The sequence below is a fragment of the Corvus kubaryi genome, unplaced genomic scaffold, assembly GCF_017639235.1.
Source record: "Corvus kubaryi isolate FWS band 111438036 unplaced genomic scaffold, C.kubaryi_AGA036_p1.0 split1-37355, whole genome shotgun sequence".
NCBI lineage: Eukaryota > Metazoa > Chordata > Aves > Passeriformes > Corvidae > Corvus > Corvus kubaryi.
Window position 1 is genome coordinate 4,648,648 of NW_024582078.1, and position 19,597 is coordinate 4,668,244.

The following is a 19,597-nucleotide window of genomic DNA, read 5'->3' on the forward strand; positions in this document are numbered from 1 at the left end:
CATTCCCTGCAAGGGGAAAAGCAGGCGGAGGAGGAGGAGCCACAGCCCGTCCTGGCACAGAACGGCTCTCCCCGGCTGAACCGTGCGGACTTTGCCAACCAACCGTGCCCGGAGGTCTACGATGTCCGTCTGCAGCGGAAGGAGAACGAAGGATTTGGCTTTGTCATCCTCACCTCCAAGAACAAACCTCCTCCTGGGGGTAAGTGCCATGTCCTGGTGGCTCTGCCCCTGCCAGGCCTCGCTGGGGCTTCTCCAGGGATATCTCTTCCTGTGCAGTGCCGGTGTTTCCCTCATAGTCACCTTTCACTCACACTGGCACAGCCCAGCCAGCTGAGTCTTGGTCTGTCTTGCTTCATATTCATGCTCTTTTTCACCCAACTGTGACATAAGTGGGGAACAGGGAATGTGTATCCCACACTACCCATACCCAGGAATGTGCACTTGTCACAGGGCAGCGTTGGGGATGTAGATATTTGTCAGGCTGTGATGACGATGCATTAATTCATTGGCATTTTAATGGAAGCGTAGTTTCAACTACTATAATGGCTTTATATTACCTAATCAGGTAAAATTTCTTATTTTGGGAAGTAGAGTCTACAGTATTTGGTGGAAAGCAATGAAGTTGTTACCGTCATTAAGTGTGTTTGTCTAGAAAGATCATCAAAGTGAAAAAGTAGCCTGGTCCAGTATTGCAGTTGTGAGATACGGACACGGCTCAGGCGTAGTTGTCTCTAGTTCTGCCTCTGCATTCATCTCTGGGAAAGGAACTGAAATTGGTCTTTTTTCCTTCTACTTTGCATAAAATTTCTTATTTTCTCCATTCTTTCTGTTCCGGCCCCATAGCTTTGGTTTCTGGAGGAGTCTGTGCAGGGCACGGTGTCAGTCTGGGATGAACTGAGGGAACCAAGCCAGAAGAGCTGGAAGAAATTTGTGACAACTATTACAAGTGCATGTTCATCTCAGAGACCAGGAAAAGGGGTCAAGTCTGTGCAGAGCTGATGTAGCACCTTGCTGGCCATGCACAGGGTCCCTGCTCAGGTCCTCATCTGACTGAGTCAGTCCCCAGCAGGAGAAGTTTGATATCTTTTTTGAGTGTGTTTAAGGGTTATTTTTTTGTTTGCAAGTAGGAAGAGTTTGCCTGTGCATCTGAATCTCTGCCTTGCACTGGATGGCCATAACTCTCTCTGAGCCCACGCTGTCCTTCAGGGTTGATGCATGAAACAGAAAACTACATTATATATTGCAAACCCAACTGCTCCGGAGCACCCCAGGGCCACACGTTCTTGCTCATTCCTTTGCAGATGTGACCCGTTTCCTTCCCATGTTTTCCTTCAGGCACAACACCCTGTATGTGACAAGGCCGTGCTGTTGGGTTGGCACCTCCATTCACTCACAGTGAAGCATTCCGCATTATTTGCAGGTTTGTCCCATAGTAGCAGTGCCACCCTTTGGAGCAGGAGAGGAGGGACGAACACTGATCTCTGCTCTGTAATGACCGGTGACAGGACCCAAGAGAATGGCTGGAGCTGTGCCAGGGGAGGGTTAGGTTGAGTATTAGGAAAAGGTTCTTCCCCCAGAGGGTGGTGGGGCACTGAACAGGCTCCTCAGGAAAGCGGTCAGAGGTCCAAGGCTGCCAGTGCTCAAGGAGTGTTTGGACAATGCCCTTCAGGCACAGGGTGGGATTTGTTCGGATTTTGGGATGTCCTCTGCAGTGCCAGGAGTTGATGATCCCTGTGGGTCCCTCCAACTCAACATATTTTGTGATTCTGTGACCGGTAGTTCTGGGTCTATGTGATGCTTATCTGATGTGCACATGGTAGGATTCTTGAGGTTGCCCTGTGCAGGGCCAGGAGCTAGACTTTGATCCTTGTGGATCCCTTTCCACTCAGTATATTCCATAATTCCGTGAATACTTACGGTGTTGCTGCGCCTGTTCTTGTTTCCTAGTGATTCCTCACAAGATCGGGCGGGTTATCGAGGGGAGCCCGGCTGACCAGTGTGGGAAGCTGAAGGTGGGCGATCGAATCTCAGCGGTGAACAGCCAGTCCATCGTGGAGCTCTCCCATGACAGCATCGTGCAGCTCATCAAGGATGCAGGCAACGTGGTGACTCTCACGGTGGTCGCTGAGGAAGGTAAGGAAGGTGCCACCGCGCTATCAAAAGTCGGGTATTTATCACTGCTGAAGTTTATTGGCTTAAATGGAGTATTTGAAGATGTTTGAAAATTAAGGAGAGTGAATCTTAGAATATACTGAGTTGAGTGGGACCCACGGGGATCATCAGGTCCTAGAAGTTGAGTAAGTTGGAAGCTCATGTGTTTGCTCTGGAAGAGCTGAAGGCAGGTGGGACAGAGAGAGGGAGCTGCCAAGGTGGTTGTACCCAAAAAGAAGCTAGAAGTATTAACAACGCAATGAAGAGTGAGAGAAATTCCCATTGTGTGAGAGAGGGAAAGTGCTGCTGACATAGAAACGTCCTGTCCAGACCTTGTATTCTCCAGCCAAGGAGAAATGACCCCCCCTCAGGGGGCTGCAGCAGCCACAGGATAATGCTTAGTGAGAAAATCTCACCCCACTCAGGGCCCAGCTCCTGCTGCTGCAGAGCTCTGTTCCCAATGAAGCTGGTGCTGCCAGGATGCTCTGTCCCTGCTCTAAGGCGACAGGGACTCCTGCTTTTCAAAACCCTCAGTTTTTCCTTTCTCCAGTGTTAAAACATGCAAATTCCCTAATGCTGCATCCTTGCAGCAGAAACTTGCTGTGGTTCTGTCTGCCAAAGCTCCCCTTTGGAAAAGGGTCACATTCCACCACATGGCAAAAAAACCTTGACAGGGTTTTCCTGCAGATCTGGCACCTGCAAAACCTGCTGTGTCACCTGAGCAGCAAAGTGAGTCCTAGGGACTGCAAAGCCCCATCTTCAGAGACTGTGACTTAATGACAGCTCCCATATAACACTGCAAGCACTGTGGTATTGTTTCTAAGCAAAAATGTAAATACGTAAAATCCAATAATTTGGAGAGAAATGCTGTTTTCCAGCCCAGCATTTTTCTTGAATGCTGCTTACGGGTTTAATTAAACTCCCTATCATTATTTTGTCAGAAAGTTGGCTTTCTTCACCTTTAAAATAAGAAATACGTAGAGCCAGGCTGCAAATAAAGCCAGAAGATGATTCTCTGATTTCACATTCATTGCAAATATTTAACATGCCATCTCAGCCTGTAACACAGAATTTCAAAGACTTAATGTTCCTTTTTGTTAATGCTTAAAGTAGAGAGACCTCTATAAGTTGTTCTTTTTCTACTAAGATTTTTACTTTTATCAAATCCGATTCATTCCAGTTTGAAGGAACACACTTCAGAGCAGTTGCCATGGGTGATGTTTATAAAACAACCGACGTTTGAGTTGGTTGAATTAGATCTGTTTTCTCTGCAGGTTTTAGTCATCGAATCCCAAACCTGGTTTGGGTTGGAAGGACCTGAAAGCCCATTTCATTCCACTCCCTGCCATGGGCAGGAACACCTTCCACTTGTTCTCAGAATAAGTTTTCTGAATATCATATTTCCACCCATTATTTATGCGTGACCTTACACGGACTCTATGTAAAAACCTTTCCCACTGCCTCAATTACAGATTTGCAGCCAAAATACAGAGATAAAACCAGAACCTGGGGAGACTCAACAAAGAGAGGAAAAAACCCCTCAGCAACAGGTGGTAAAACCAGAGTGGAGATCAGTCAGAAAAAATCTGCGGCTCAGAGGAGTGGAGTTGGTGTGTTTCACATGTAAAGAATTTTGTGACAATGAAGGAGAAAGAAGCAGAACCGGTTCCATTGGAGTGGGAATATATCTCCATTTTAAAATTCCTCTTGATGTAGATGAAAAACTAGAGTTTAGCTCACAGTGTAGAACCCTGTGTAGTGGGGGAGTCCAGCATGGATGTGGGCGAGCCTGGGCTTCAGGCACTGGGAGAGAGCTGAGCCTCACGGGGCTGGTTCACACCCAGGAAAATCCAGGGTACAGCTCCAAAACCACAAAATGCCCTTTTTGCTGGAAGCTGTTGAGCCTCACAAAGCACAAACCCTGATAGAGTTTGCTGTTCCCTAGCTTTGTCCTCTGAGACTGGCAACAAAACCTCTGCCTGGTCCCTTTCCCTCCCTCTGAGCTTTCACAGACCTGTGATCTTTGCTTTTCGTGGTAATAAATGAATTCCCTTCATGCGCCAGAAGAGATTCTTTAACATTTTTCACAAAAGCAGGAGCCTGTCAGCTTTTGTCATGCATTAGCTGGGAACACAAGAGAGGAGGCTGCAGAGAGGGCTGCAGGATTTGTACAAACAGATGGAGTTTTTCTTGCCTATGCTTCTAAATTAAAAATCTGAAGATAAACCAGGAGTAAAAGTTGACATTTTATCTCTAGAGAAAAACCTCTTTAAGGCATGTCATGGGAACAGCACCAAGCAGTTCTGTGGAGGGCCCGGGAGGTCTCGCGTACCTGAGAAATTTGGTGTAATACGCTTTCAGTTTCTCTTCCCCTAACACTCTTGAGCACTTCTTGTATTTTAGTGGAATTTGTGTGTTCTCAATTAGGAAATGCAGTAGGGTGCTGCACCTAATGGGGCTGGAACATCTCTAGTTTTGGTGCTGGGAATGATGGTTTTTTAACCCTTTCAGGGAAAAGGAGTTCTTAGTTTATACTTCAGCACAAAAGTCCATCTTGGGCCACTACTTGCCATTCGGGCTCTAGCTAAGAGACAGCTTTTTGCGTAGACTTGTTTTTTTATTCTTAAGTGACAGTGTCATTTTGTATCCTGAAACATGGGGTTTTTTCCAGAAATGCACTGGATTTATTGTAAAGCACACACTAACAGTATTTTCCGTGGAGGGGAAAATAGTAGGAAGTTATTTTAAATGGTTTTATTAAAATCTTATTTTTTACTTAACTTTTGGGAGAAGCAAAACACTTTAAAATTCCTCTTGATTGCCTGCCAGTGAACTCCTCCCCCCAGTGTGCCTGTGGGACCAGTCCCTCACCTTTCCTGGAACTGGGCAGTGGAAAACTCTGCTGTACCTTAAGTGAGTTGGCAATTTCCTTCTATTTGATGGGGCTGTCACCTCCAAATCCCCATTGCCCCTGCAGATCCTCATTCCCTTACCTTTACAGCAGGATATTTCTCAAATGGACATTGTTCTTCATCTCTTGCAAAATTTTATGATATTGGATATCTGAACCAATTTCGTGGACCTGATCAGCCTGATCCCCTCTGGCGTTTATCAAGTTGCAAACAGTCTAAAACCCTTCTGTTCATGTCAGGATCCATACAAGTGTGTTGGTTTTTCCTGAGGAAAAGCAGAGTAAAAAACAAAAATAAATAATAAAATTCCTAGGAATTTATTCTGTGGGACTAATGAGCTGTTGTACTTGTGTTCCTGGCTTGGAAAATCCTCTTTCTGTCATGCCCACGTGAGCTCGGCTCAGCCCAGCCCGAGGTGTCGCGGCTGCAGTTCCTTGGGAGCAGTAGCCCCAGCACTGTCCTGGCTGTGGATTTGGGAAGTCGTGACTGTTGATTTTGTTTGAACTTTAGAGCAACGCGGTCCTCCATCCGGAACAAACTCGGCCAGGCAGAGCCCGGCTCCACAGCACCGACCGCTGGGATTGGCACCAATCAACCCTGACAGGTTGGGAAAAGAGGCTGGGAATGGTGGGAAAAGCTTGGCCGGAGGGATTAATGCAAAGGTAACATCCACGTCCTTTCACCCTTCTGTAGGGGAGCTACAGAAGGTGAAGCTGGAAAAGAAGTTTCTAGTAGTTACCGGCTGTCCTGGCCCGAGCACAAGCACATGGCACAGCTGGATGCTGCTTCAGGTGTTGGCAGCCGTTATTCCCAGGTACAAAAGTCCATCCAGAGGGCGTGAAGACACGGGGAATACTCATCCATCAAGGCACTCTAGTGGCATTGCCACAGAGTTCTCAAAAGCAGAACGTTAAAACATTTCTCTGTCGGATGCGGGTGGAAGAGTTGCGTATAAAAACGTACCTGAAGGGTCTCACAGAATGTTTTTGCTCATGTTTTAAATGTGATTATCTCCTTAGAGTAGTTAAACACTCATTATAGTTATGAAAGAAACAGAATATGCTTGTAATGGAGCTACTACAGACCCTTTGGCAAAATTTCTTCAAGAATTTTGTGCCTATCTCAGACTTAGAAGGAAAGATGTTCTGAATGTTTAGGCTTAGATTAAGACCGTTACCCTGAGACACCCCAGAGCTGGGATGAATGCAGCTTAAGCGCTCAAAATACAGAAATATTGAAATGTTTTTTAGAAAAACAGAAGGTTAAATCTGCCTACAGGTCCTCATTGCTTTTTTTCTTTTTTTTTTTTTCCCTTCTCTTCTTTTTTTTCTTTTTCTCTTCTTTTTTTTCTTTTTTCCCCCTCTGACTTCCTGCGCAGAATCCTGGCTGTTTCCCAGTGGAGTTGGAAAGGGGCCCTCGAGGGTTTGGATTCAGCCTCCGAGGAGGAAAGGAATACAACATGGGCTTATTCATCCTCCGTCTGGCTGAGGATGGGCCGGCAGTCAAGGATGGGAGAGTCCATGTGAGTTTGGCTTCTCTAATCAATTTGTTGATGCAGTTGATACATTAATTTACTCAGAGTGGCAACAAACTTGGATTTTCACAAGCACGGGGTCCCAGAACCCTGGGCCTCTGCCCTTCTTCCAGCTGTCCCCTGTGGCCGTGGGCTTTTGGGTGAGAGATCCATGAACAGCTCTGGCCATCCCAAAGGAATTGTCCGCCTTGCTGGGGTTACAGTAGCATCGCTGGGTGTGAACGGCAGCTACTCGGGGGTATTTTAGGACCCCCAACAAGAGATTGCACAGTGGAACAAAAAGCTGGGAGGAGAACCACTGTCCAAGTCAGTTAATTTTTAAGGAATGTTTGTGTGTACATTGTGCTGCTGCTGTTCCGTGCCATCTCTGGAGGTATAAACCTGATTTTTTTCCAAATACTATGTTAATTCTTATATTTGTGTAAGGAATTCACTCTCAGATATTGTAGTAAAAGCATGAGTGCAACAGAAGGAACGATGGCAGGTGAGACTCCGTGGCTACTGCCCAGAGCTGGATTTTCAGAGGCTGGAGCATGGAGCTGAGCCGGGCGCCCATCAGATGCCATCCCTTGCAGTCCTTGTGCTTCCCTGCTGCTGGCACATGGCTCCGCCTCTCTTTGTACTGTATTTGCAGAATGGGGCTGGCACAGATAGTTGCTGTGAGGCTTAATTGGATGTGGAATTCCTAGTATTCATAACTTCTCTTATCCTGTTCTTTGTGGTAATTAGCATTTTTTCCCCACATACTTGAGAGACAACACGAGTGTAGCATTCACTGCTGCTATTTTTTCTCACAGTCCTCCTTCAAGTGGCATCACACTGAGCTCCAGGGCTTTGCTTTTTGGGCAAAGCAACCAAAAAATTGTCCAGCCCAGAGGAGAGGAGCCGGAGGTCAGACCTCACCAGGGTCCGCAGCTTCCTCCCGAGGGGCAGGACCAGTGACAGGCCCTGGGGGAACGGCTGGAGCTGTGTCGGGGGAGGTTTAGTTTGGATACTGGGAAGAGGTTCTTCCCCCTGAGGGTGGTCAGGCGGTGGAGCAGGCTACCCAGGGAATGGTCACAACCACAAGGCTGCCAGAGCTCAAAGAGCATTTGAACAACACTTCCAGGCACAGGATGGCGTTGTTGGGGTGTCCTGTGCAGAGCCAGGAGTTGGACTGGATGATCCTTGAGTGTCCCTTCCCACCCTTGGCACTAAACCTGTCCCAGTGCTGGCATGCGCCAAGTCCCCGGCCCAGCCCAGAGCGCAGATGGGCTGAGCTCGCCCAGCCTGAGGTTATTCACACTTGTCATTTCTTGTTGCCCGGATGTGGTGTCACTTTCTGACTGTACTTAACAGTGTGAGGAGGAATTTCTCATCCGGCTAGCTGAGCTGTCCCGGTGCATCCCTGTGCCAGCCTGTCCATGAGGAGCCAGCGGTGACCTCCTTTGACAGAGGGTCTTCAACAAAGCCTAGGCAGCCTCTTTAAGCTGCTGCTGTTACACACCAGTGACATCTGTTGGCTGCTGTGCGCAGTGCCAAATAGGCTCCTGCTCCCTTTTTCCGACTTCCCATCCCAATTTCCCCTAATAGAGAACTCTTTTTGGGGTATGTTATTCCAGCCCCTTCCCAGCAGCCGGGGAGGTTAGCGTGAGCTGAAATTACCTGCCTGGTACCTGTGAGAGTTGTTTACTGGCTCTGAGACCTCAGCACTGATCTCTCCAACCTGAAATAACAATTCCTTTCCCTACATCAAACCTGTTGCGTGGTGTTCAGCTCTGCAGTGGGTGTAGGGAAGGTGCTGTGTCCTCCCGTGGATAAGGTGACCTCAGACAGGTGTGATGTGGTTGATCCATGTGCTCCCTCCCCACCATGATCCAGAATGAAAATACATTCAAGCACATCCTGTATCTAACTTATCACTTGTAAATAAATAGATGTGGTTAAGATCTCTGCAATCTTTTCCTGAGCAGATGACCTCTGTGCCCCTCTGAACCCCCAGACCCTGAGGTCACATCCTGCTTGTCATCCATGGAATGGTGTCACTAATGCCCACTGGATTTTAGCACGAGAGGGAAAACAGTAGCATCTGCCTCTATTATTTTTTCTTTCTAAATTAAAAACCAGTTCACAGCATCAGAGATTCCCAGAGACTAACCCGCTGCTCTTTTTTCCCCAGGTTGGTGACCAAATTGTGGAAATTAATGGAGAACCTACCCAAGGAATCACTCACACACGAGCCATTGAGCTGATTCAGGCTGGAGGAAATAAGGTGCTGCTGCTGCTGAGACCAGGGACTGGATTAATACCAGATCACAGTACGTCGTCTCAAGGGCTTTTTGCTGTTGAGGGTCCAAGGCAGGAAAGTGAAGTGGGATAAGGAGATTCTGCTGCTTGTTCACTGCAGTAGTTGGCAGCTGCCTTTGTGACAGCTGTGCATTTATTCTTGAATTAAATTTAAAAATAAATGAAAATATAAAAATTGAAAATTAAAATATCCATTTTCAAATACGAGGAATATTTGGGGTAAAATTAACATGTGACAAGTACGTAGGAGTATTGCACAATCTGAAATTATTCCATATTTCTTATTAGTTTCTCAGCTCTGTCCATGCTAATCAAGTTTTTCTGTAAAAACATGCTGATTAACCCTGACTGCCTTTTAATTGAAATGAAAATTCTCTGTGCTACAGTATTGTTAAAATTTTGTTTCTGTACATATTTACTTCTGGTTTTGGCCTTCTAAATTATGCAATGCTTTGTTTTTCAAAGCCAAAACTTCAGGAAGCAGGAAAGGGACAACTTTGCTCTCCAAAGGGATTCAGTTTGATTCAAGGTGATTTCTGCATCTATGACAGGAAACCGCAACTTTGTGGGCCAAAAAAAAAAAAAGGAAGGACAGCAAAGCAAATGCTTGAGGGAGCCACAGATTTCAGAACTGATGACTTTGGGTCTGACTCAGCCCCGAAACTGCAAATCAGAGACTTTGTGGCAGTGACAGCATTTTACAGCAAAGAACATTTAGTTCCCTAAATAGGCATTTTAGTCTTTGTAACCCCTGATGCCAACACCAAGGTGTTGATGGTTTAAATTCCTAAATTGTAGGATCGCTTTTTCTGATAAGGAGTTTTTCAGTCACAGTGACCAACCCTGAATTTATCCTTTCAAAATCCCAAACACACAGTTCAAACTACCAAATAAATACTTTGTGTGTTCAGTCACTTACTGGCATTCAGTCAAAGGGTAAAATCTGCTCAGAGCTGTCTCAGTTTTCTTTCCTGCTGAGAACCAGAAAATGGTCCTGAGCATCACTCCTGGCCCTGGTGGTCACAGAAATTCCCTGAGCTTGAGGGATGAACAGAATCGGACAAAAGGGAACCTCTGTCTAGCCCTCTGTCTAGAGTGGGGCCTGGGATGAGGTGAAGGAAGTGGTAGAGTGGGGAAGGGTTTATTGCCTCTTGCCGTGCTGTTAATCCCACATTTCTGATTGAAATCTTGCTTGCTGTACTCTGTGATTTTTTTTTTGGTATGTACTTCTGGGCTTTTTCTCTTCCTCCTTCAGGTTTGGCTCCTTCCAGTCTGTGTCCCTACGTGAAACCCGAGCAACATTAAGGGCTTTCAGTGCTTTTCTTGGTTTTTCCTTAAAGACTTGGTAAATCTGCATGTCTTGTTTCATCTCTTCCTATTATTAAAGTGCAAGGCTACGAATAACCCCAACTTTTCACTGTTTTGGATTTCTTTAAGCATAACAGTTCCAGTTTGTTTGGTTTTATTAAACAATGTAGGTCAGTAATTTGAAATTTTGCTGCGTAGGCACGAAAATTGTTTTGATCCGAGACCATGTCTGCCCTGCAGGGATCCAGCATTCTGAGCACTAGATTTTTTTCTTCCAAAATCACATCCTCAGGATTGTTGTAGAACAACACAATACAGAAATCTGGCTATATAAAGCTTTGAGAATATGCCACTCCGTAATGCTTCCTGAATTGAACTCAGTAGTTTGCTGATTATTACTTTTTGTGTATTTAGTCAAATCTCTTGCTGTTCGCTTCCAGGTGATTGGGATAGCTACAGTCCTGCTTCATCAAATGTAATATATGAAGAACAGATACCATTATTATCTTCATCTTCCCATCCTGCTTCCCCATCTGAAATGTGTTATTTAGCAGTACCAGGAGAAGCTTTAACCAGAGTTCAGCTGTCTGAGGAACTGGAACAAGCAGAGAACATTGTGCCTGACAAGATAAGCACTTTAACTGAAAACCAGTGTGAGAGGAAGCCTCAGTCTTCTCCCCGGAGAACAAAGAAGAGATGGGAATGTCCCTCGAGCCCTGGGTTTGGAGTCACTAAAGCTAGTTCGGAAGCAGGGACCGGAAGGGACAGATCTGCCAGTGCAGCAAAGTCAGGGGCTGCTGAAGGATACTCTCACAGCCCCGGGAAAGGGGATCCTGAAAAAAACAATCTCTCACATAAATCTGACAGTTCCAGGAGCGAGAGTAAAACCACAGAAACAGGGATGGAGAAGAGTGACAAAAGAGAGCGTTCCAGTGGAAATCGAGGAAGGTCAGCTAGTCCCCAGAGGCATCTCGGCGAGCCAGGAAGTGCGGGAACGGGGGGAAGGATACGAGGCAGAACATCCAGTGGTGACAAGGCAGCTGCTGAGCAGTTGAAAGGTGAGAATGGTAAACTGGGAGTCACCAGGAAAGAGATGAAGCAGAAGACCCCAGGAAAGACAGAAGGGTGTTCTGCAGAGCAACATTACCCAGCATTTGGTGGGAATAGCCTTCCCTTCAGGGACTCCAGGAGAAATGCCTCTGAGGATGATTTATTAACCAAGTCCAGCTCTGGAGACACAGGTTCCAGCAGGTTCAAAACCTCCAGCCTTTCCAATATCCCACTGCTTTCCATGGAGAAACAAAGGAGGGTGGAAACACAGGAGGCTCTTATGCTGAACAGTCGCCGTGGAGAGAGACACGTGGAGCTGCCCAATGAAACCAAAGATGGAACTTCCCAACCTGAGAGGAATTCTCCAGTAAGGAAAACACCGATAACTCCCGGGCCGTGGAGGGTCCCCAGTGGCTGTAAGGGCACCCCAGCAGCAGGAGTGCCTGGAAAACGGGTGTGACTGACTGATGCTGATTTTTAGAATGTGTCTTGATCAATTTTCCCATAAGGGTAATGTAAAGCATTGGTTCTTCTCACACAATTGTCTTTTTTTTTTTTTTTTTTTTCTCCTCAGAAACTGGTTAGAGGGGGGGAAGTGTTTGATTTGTTCTTAAATTATCTAAGCTGCATGAAGGACCTTTCAGATTGCTTCGGTGAAACTCTTCCATGAGCTGCTGTCCCCATGTCCCTTTGCAGGCCATGTCTGCTGCTCCCAGTGTTGCACTGCTGCAGCTTCCCCAAGTGTTGTGAACTCTGAACAAAGTTATTTAATGCCTCTGTTGCCAACGCCATCCCGACTCACTTTCTGTTTTTGTGCCAAGCTATCTACTGTATCCAGTCAATCTGATCCTTCCCACATGGATTCCGGTCGCAGACAAGGCAGGTTTGGGCTGAAGTGGGTGTTTTCTCTAGAGCACGTTGCACATTTACATCAGGAAACCCACGTGTTCTTGCTGGATCAGGGAGAACACGGGCAAGTTGGTTCTGTCAGTTCCAGGGTAGCAAATGAGCTGCTGATGCTGCTCGGTTCATATGTTTCCTGGAATTTTTATACCTGATACAAAACCCTGTAGCTAAATACCGTATTTGACATAATTTTGTAATTGTGCTTTTTCTGACACAGCAAAATCACTTTAGTTCCTTGATTCACAGGGATTCTCACATCCGTGAGAGGAAAGAAAATCTGGGTTCTGTTAAATAACACAATTCCTTTGGTTTCACTCGTGGCACCGTGACGTGCTCAGCCTCGGTGTGGAGCTGATACTGAAGTCCCATCTTTAATTATTTAATGCTAGTTGGGAATTGGGTTTTTTCCCCTCTGTAGAGGTAAGAACTGACCTTAGGACAGAGTCAGCTGCCAGAGCAGCTTTTTCAGTGAAGTTCTTGCCTGTATAGTTTAGGACTCTCCCCTATTTACTATGAATGTGCGATCAAGGAGTGTCAATGACAAACAGGATGCAGGAGAACACGACGTCTATGGTTTGGGCTGGCAGAGATACTTTAAAGAGGGATGCTACCACCAGAACCTACTGACACATCAGTCCCACAGCCATAAGAACAACAGAAACTGAAGGGGTTTATTTTATTCACAGTTTTAGTGATTATTTCCTGACATCTGAGATTTTTAATGACTGCAGGAAAGTGGTGAAAAGAGGGCCCTTGGTCCAGTTTGCAGGAGAAAGATGAGTAATGATTGAGCTTTACTCACTCAAAATGCAAACTAACAGGATTTACTCTTTGCAAGTCAGTATCTCATTTTGGCTTTGAAACGTTAAATGCTTTTAAAGGCTAACAAAGCACGGTGAGGCACTTCTGAGTGGAATGCTTCACGAGTACAGCTGACCACTCAGACAGCTTTTAAACAAAGACTTTGGGAATTCAAAAGGATTTAAAGCAGCTCTGAACCATGCTGCTCTACACCGGGTGAGCCATTGAGGTTTGCTGTGTATCATAACACGTGCAAATACTCCCTGGGTGGAATATGACTGTGAAATATTTAATACTCTGAAGTAGCCTGTGTAGATATTACCCTGCGTTCTTCCCCAGAGATTGGTTTATGTTGAGCTGTGTGCACTCGGCCTGACCACTGAATACAGTGACAAATCCAGTCCTTCAATTCCAGATGAATTAGCACCACTGAAATCATTTCCCTGCCATCAACTCCCTTCTATTTTTCTATATGTTAATGTGACCTGATAATGTCTTACCTGTGTGTGATTTCTCTTCCCATAGACCTTGTATCTGTACTTCAGTATCAGACTTAGCCATGTGGCCTTGGAATGCTACGCAGTGTATGGATGTACTGGGTGTAAATGTTTATATATTGTACAGCACCTTTATACAGACTTCTGAGGTTCTGACTAGAGAGAGACCTGTAAATCGCTCATTATTTTTTATATAGATATTAAAAACAAACTCCAGTTCATGGCCTGTTGGTTCTGCACTGTCTAAACCAGGTTCTCGGTGAGCTTTCAGGGGCATGATCCAGGTTTTACCCACAAACACACTGCTCTTAGGGAAAACAAATGCAATTTATTATTGGAAGTCCTTGATCCCCCGTTCAAATAACAAATGTTCAGCAAAAATGGCATAAAAATCATTAAATCCTGTAGAAATGGTACTGTGACAAAGTACTTGTCCTGTAGGTTTATTTGTACATTTTGCTATATAAAAATGTAATTTCCTTTGACATCTCACAACTTTTCCTTGTGCAGAAAACAGCTGTAAACAATTTAGTACCAGCTGGAGCTCTTCTGTGGCTTTAGTGTTTGATGTCCCACACCAGCTCCTACTGGTTTTAGTGCTAGCTGCCAGGATTTGGCCCTATTAATCCAGTTTTTCTGTGCATGCCATGGGATGACATCTCCGATGAGGCCAGTGCATTCTGGATATCATAGAACAATAAAGCAGAAGGAAAGTGTCTGATACATACACTGAGAATCTATTTTAAAATTGTAATGATAGATTTCCATCATTTTTTTTCTTTATGCCCACACTGCTGGTTCTCTTCTCCAGTGTCTGGCGGACATGCCTAGGACTGATGTTCTGGCGGTTCACGGTTTAGTTTTCCGGAACTGTAAAGAGACCAAGCGAGTTTGGGCCTAAGCCTTAGGTCCAAATGTTCTTCATCTAGAAATAAGACTCAGTGTCCCTTGGCCATCTTGCTCTGCTCCAGTTTCAGGATGAGCCACGGGAGGACTGGGATAAAAGCTTGACCTGAAGAGAACTGAAACTGAAGTGAGTCCTGTCCTTCCCCCAAAAACTGGTTCAGGGAGATGGAGACTCACCCAGCACTGGTCTCTGAATTCCCCGTGCAAACCCAGGCCTCACTGCTTGGGCAGGAGGAATTTGGCCACAGACATGTACAGATGTGACCCCAGAGCTGTTCCTGTTGGTTTCTACGTTTACTCTTGATATTGAATTCTAGCAGGCCACCGATAACTCCTGAGAGAGCAGGGAGGATGACGATCTGCGTGATGTTGTAGGTTAGTGGGTTCACGGTTAGTCCATACAGCCTGAACAGACTGTCCAATTCCTGCAGTGAACAGACAAGGAATAGAGTCCACTAGCATTCAGCAATACCAAAGAATTTATCCTCTGACTTTTAGCTTAACACTGACACTCCAACAGATAGTGATGCCTTGGGCTGCCTCTGTGTCCATTCCGAAATGTATGTACAGGAATACACGCTCCATTTGGAAGGATGTCTCCTGCTGAATCCAAAGCCTGTTTTGCAGCAACACCAGCTGCGCAGGTGCCTGACACTCCAGGCTGCAGAATTTACCCAGACTAACCTATGAGACTCCCAGACTCCGCTCGCTCCTTCCCGAGTATCTCTCTGCTGCTGTCAGAGCTGCTGAAGGACAAGAGGACTGGAGCAGGCCGGAGGGATACTGTGCTCACGCCAGCCTCTCCTCTTAGCTAAACCACTAACCAAAAGTTCACAGCGCTGATTAACCACACTGCTCTTGTACTGCTCCATCTCATGTCACAGCTGTAGGAACACCAAAAAAACCTCCCTTTGTGAGAACTAACTTTAAGAGCCAAGGGCAGGGCAAGGCCACATGTCATTACCATAAGTCACTGCTTCCATAAAATTTAGCTATTCAGGCAGAGTACGATACCTTCAGCGGCTTTGTGTACAGTTTCAGAATGGTGTTTACTAGAGACAGCCGCTCTTTCTGCTTTGGCTTCTCCATCTGAAGGTGCAAGTTTTTCTTTGACAGACACCACAGACCAGATAATGATATTCCAGCACCAGTCCCAAACCAATTCATAGCAAAGGGAAATAGGAGCCATTTTTGCCGTTTGCTGTCTCTCCTAAAGAAGCGAATTTAGCGACGATAACGTCATTCTCTTCCAATTGTTTTGGCTAACACACGTTGACTCGGGAGACAAAAATCGTCCGGAACTTCAGAATTTGAGCCTGTCCCAACACAACCAGCTCGTCCCTACTATGTTGTAACAGCGCTTTGTTGCCTTCTGGCCAACACAAGGTTTGATTTCTAAATTTTAAAGTTTAATTCCAGTATTTAAGCTGGTTTGAAATACAATAATTATATCCAAAGCTGAAGAGAGAACAAGCTAAATGGAGGTACCTGCTCAGTGAGCGAGACCGAAATGACCGTATTTCCTGTTGGTTTCAGAGCCCAAAAATGCCAAAGGCAGTGAAAAGAGAAGCAGTGCTGCCTCCCGCATGGGGAACTCCCAGTAGTAAGTTGCACTCAGAAGGATTTTGTGACCCTTAAGCACCTGCACTGGGGAAAAAAAAAGGCACCAAACGTCAATGACAAGGTGCCTGTTCTTGGGACAAGTGCACGAGCACTACTGCCCTTGCTCCTCCTCTGCCCAGCCCTCTGTGCTCTACAGCTACTGACAGTTCTTCCCAGGAAATGTAAACCATTCCTCTAATGAGGTTGCAGTAAAAGGTCTCATTTCTAATCTGGCTTCAGCTTGGAAGTGGTTCGACAAAACACCCATCTCTGTGGATCTTTAAAGACGGCTTGTACAGACACTTGCAACAGATTTCTGTATGTTATTTCCTCAAATATTTCTATTTTAATATATTTTTATATTAGAAGCGTTTAAACAAGCTTCAGCACGAGCTCTGTGCCCTGCCATACTTCCAAGTCCTAAGGAAGAGCTGGATAGCCTCATGTTCATCCAATACCTGGGTCCCAGACACTGGTGGCTAAAAGCACACACGTTCCCCTGCGGGTCCCACCCAAGCCAGGTGACCCCTCCACAGCCCTCGCTCCCATCCAGCCACTCACCTGCAGGCACCATTCCCTCGTTCCCAGCCTTGCTGCCTGAGCCAAGGGGATTTTCTCCATCCCTGGCTCAGGACAGCTCGTTCCTGGAGCAGCTGCGACCAGCACCGCCAGGAATGGGGCTGTGTTGCGGGCAGGCTCTGCCTCTGGGGAGTAGCACCTGTATCCGACTGGAAGGAGGAAGTGTGGGGAAAGTGGCAAGCGGGATTCCAGTTCCTCATGGTGGGTCTGTGCTGCCCAAAGTACAAAGGAAATAAATCCTGGAGCACCTGTTCGTTCGTCTGTTGAGCTGGGAAGAGACACGCTGGACATAAAATTCCAGGAAAGCTGCACTTGCAGTAGCAGCTGGAGCGAGAAGCAGCGGAAGCTGTTCACTGTCTGCTCGTTCCCCAGACTTGTTACCTCAGTCCTCTGGAGCTCCAGGTCACCAGGCATCACCTTTGCTTTTCCAACGGCTTTGCTGAAGGGTTTCTGAATGTGGCGGTGGGCTTTGCTGCAGCTGGAATTTCTGTTTCAGGAAGCGTCACGCTGTATAGTCTGTGACTTAATGGTGCCCGTGCCAGGTTAATTGTAGCGGAAGAAGGCAAACGAAACCAGCAGACTCAATTAGGATGCCTCAGACCACTGCCAATCACAGGTTACAAAATACCAAACCCCCAGCCTACAAAAACACCAAAATACAAAGCCTACAAAAAACTAGGTTCCAAAATACCAGAATAACCTAGTTGTAAAGTAATAGAAAATCAGAATACCAAAGAAACCAGGTTTCAGTATCTCAGATTTAAAATGCCAGCATTTTAACCTAACCCTGACCCCAGTTCCAAAAAACCAAAGTAACCCAGTTTCAAAATACCAGAACAGCAAGTTCAGAAATACCAAAAGAATTCCATTTCAAAATACCAGAATGTCAAGTTCCAATATATCAAAATGACCCAGTTTCAAAACATCAAACTGCAAAATACCGATTTTCAGATCTCTTATATGGGCAGGATTCCCAAACCCAAAAGAATACCATGTTACCAAAATGGGTATTTTCTCCTCTGAAAAGCTTTTCCCCGATGACCATCAATCCATGTATTTCTTTTAATCGTACAACGAGATGTAGTAAGAATTTTACTTTAAAAGCAAACGCTTGTAGCAATTTTCTGCTTAGATTGCGTTTCTGAGCACTGGCACTTGGGCCGGAGAGCTGCGACTGAGAAAAAAGGATGGAGTAAATCTGCTCCCCGGATGGACAGGGAAAGACTGAGTAGCAGGCAAAGGGAGCATTTATAAACTATATCAGTATTTCACTGAAATTCAGCGTGGAAAGGCGATGGGGGTGCTCGAGTTCGGTCTGGGCCTGTCAGGATCAGCCGTAAAAAACCCGGTCAAGCCCCTGGCCCCTGAAGGGAAGCGTCAAATGCTTCAGCAGAAACGCAATTCAGTAACGGAGGAAAAATTACCGGTAATTGCTTACAATCTGTGGGAAATTTCCTCGGTAATTACAAACCTAGGACATAGGGAATTTTGGAGGCAGAATCCCAATTTTGGCCACGGGCACCCGGCCGAGAAGGCCGGTTCTTTTCCACAGCAAGGAAAGCCCGGCACCCCGGTGTTTCAGGGACAGACAATGGCCCGTGCAGGGGATGGAACGACCGGCAGGACCTTTCTCCACCTCGCCCCCCGCTCCAAGGTGCGGCAGCTCCAGGTGCACCAGCTGCTTTCAGAGCGTTACCCGGGCACACCTGCGCACGGAGCTGCTGGTCCAGAGGGGCCAATGGGGCATCCCGAGCGTCCCCTCAGGAACAACGGTCGGAGCACCCAGCAAGGGCCGAGGAGCAGCCAGCCGCACCTGGGCACGGAGCGTTGTTTCCAGAAAACGCCCAGGGAAAAGCCCTTGTTGCCAAGAGGCAGCACCTGAGCAGGTGAGGCAGCGTGTGGGGTCCCAGGGGGAAAATTTCAACTTTCCCCTTTCATCTTATCGGTCCCTCCCCAGAGCCCCCTGTCCCTCCACAGTGCCCCCAGAAAAGAAAGGGATTATTAGCAGAAAAGGGGTTTAAAATGAGGGGAAAAAATTCCTTTTCCGTAATTGTCTGTGTTCAAATTGAGGGGGAATCCCCTTCCCTTGCAATTTTAATGGTAACAATTGAAGGAAGCCCTGCCTTTTCCATGCTTGTAGGGGTATCAGCTGACAGGGAATCCCCATTTTCCATTATTTTCCAGTTTAAACGGAAGGGGAAAACCTCAATAATGCTATTTAATGGGTTTGAATTACAGCTAACTCCCCCATTTTCATCGTCCTAAGGCTTAAATTGATGGGGATGCCACCTTTTTAAGGATTTGAATTGAGGGAAAAAAACCCCTTTTTCCATAGTTTGAGAGATTTAAAGTGAGGAACCCCCCTCTTTTTCCAGTATTTTAGGGGATTAAATTAAAGGAAAGAAGCCATTTATTTGCCATTGTATCAGTTTAAGTGGAGGCAAACACCCCCTGTTCCCTCATTTTAAGGGGTTCAGTTGAAGGAAGCTCTCCCTTTTTCAGCACGGGGTCCCATTGGGTCATATGGGGCTCTAGAAGGCTCTATGGGGTGCTGTAGGGCTCCAGAAGGTTCTATGGCGTTCTACAGGGGTCTACAGGGCTCTGTGGGGTCCTATGGTGCTCTAGAAGGTTCTGGGGGGCTCTATGGGGTTCCAGAAGGTCCTGTGGGGTCCCATTGGGTTCTATGGGGCTCCAGAAGGTTCTATGGGGTCCCATTGGGCTCTGTGGGGCTCTAGAAGGTTCTGTGAGGCGCTGTGGGGCTCCAGAAGGGTCTGGGGGGCTCTGTGGGGTTTTATGGGGCTCCAGAAGGTTATATGGGGTCCCAATGGGTTCTGTGGGGTTCTAGAAGGCTCTATAGGGCGCTGTGGGGCTCCAGAAGCTTCTGTGAAGTCCCATTGGGTTCTATGGGACTCCAGAAGGGTCTATGGGGCTCTGCGGGGTCTATGGGGTCCCATTGGGTTCTATGGGGCTCTGTGGGGCTCCAGAAGATTCCGTAGGGTCCCATTGTGTTCTATGGGGCTCCATTGGGTTCTGTGGAGCTCTGGAAGATTCTATGGGGCTCTATG

The 19,597-nt window shown here is 46.5% G+C and overlaps 1 protein-coding gene and 1 long non-coding RNA gene across 5 annotated transcripts in view; both read left to right on the forward strand.

Moving 5' to 3' along the window:
* The window catches only part of MAGI3 (membrane associated guanylate kinase, WW and PDZ domain containing 3), a 61,563-nt gene extending 47,897 nt beyond the window's left edge, over positions 1-13,666 (forward strand). For 2 of the 3 annotated variants that reach the window (XM_042013352.1, XM_042013353.1), the window contains 7 exons: positions 14-199; positions 1,948-2,133; positions 5,574-5,667; positions 5,757-5,877; positions 6,442-6,585; positions 8,756-8,894; positions 10,632-13,666. In XM_042013352.1, the coding sequence (XP_041869286.1) occupies positions 14-199; positions 1,948-2,133; positions 5,574-5,667; positions 5,757-5,877; positions 6,442-6,585; positions 8,756-8,894; positions 10,632-11,701 (1,940 nt within the window). In that variant the 3' untranslated portion in view covers positions 11,702-13,666. Of the gene's footprint in view, positions 1-13; positions 200-1,947; positions 2,134-5,573; positions 5,668-5,756; positions 5,878-6,441; positions 6,586-8,755; positions 8,895-10,138; positions 10,229-10,631 lie in introns of all 3 variants that reach the window. The other variant, XM_042013354.1, reaches the window with a different exon arrangement.
* A 5,113-nt stretch (positions 13,667-18,779) lies between these two features.
* Positions 18,780-19,597, forward strand: part of LOC121657617 — a 1,835-nt gene continuing 1,017 nt past the window's right edge. For both annotated transcript variants that reach the window (XR_006013673.1, XR_006013674.1), the window contains exon 1: positions 18,780-19,230. This is a non-coding gene — a long non-coding RNA (uncharacterized LOC121657617). The remainder of the gene's footprint in view (positions 19,231-19,597) is intronic.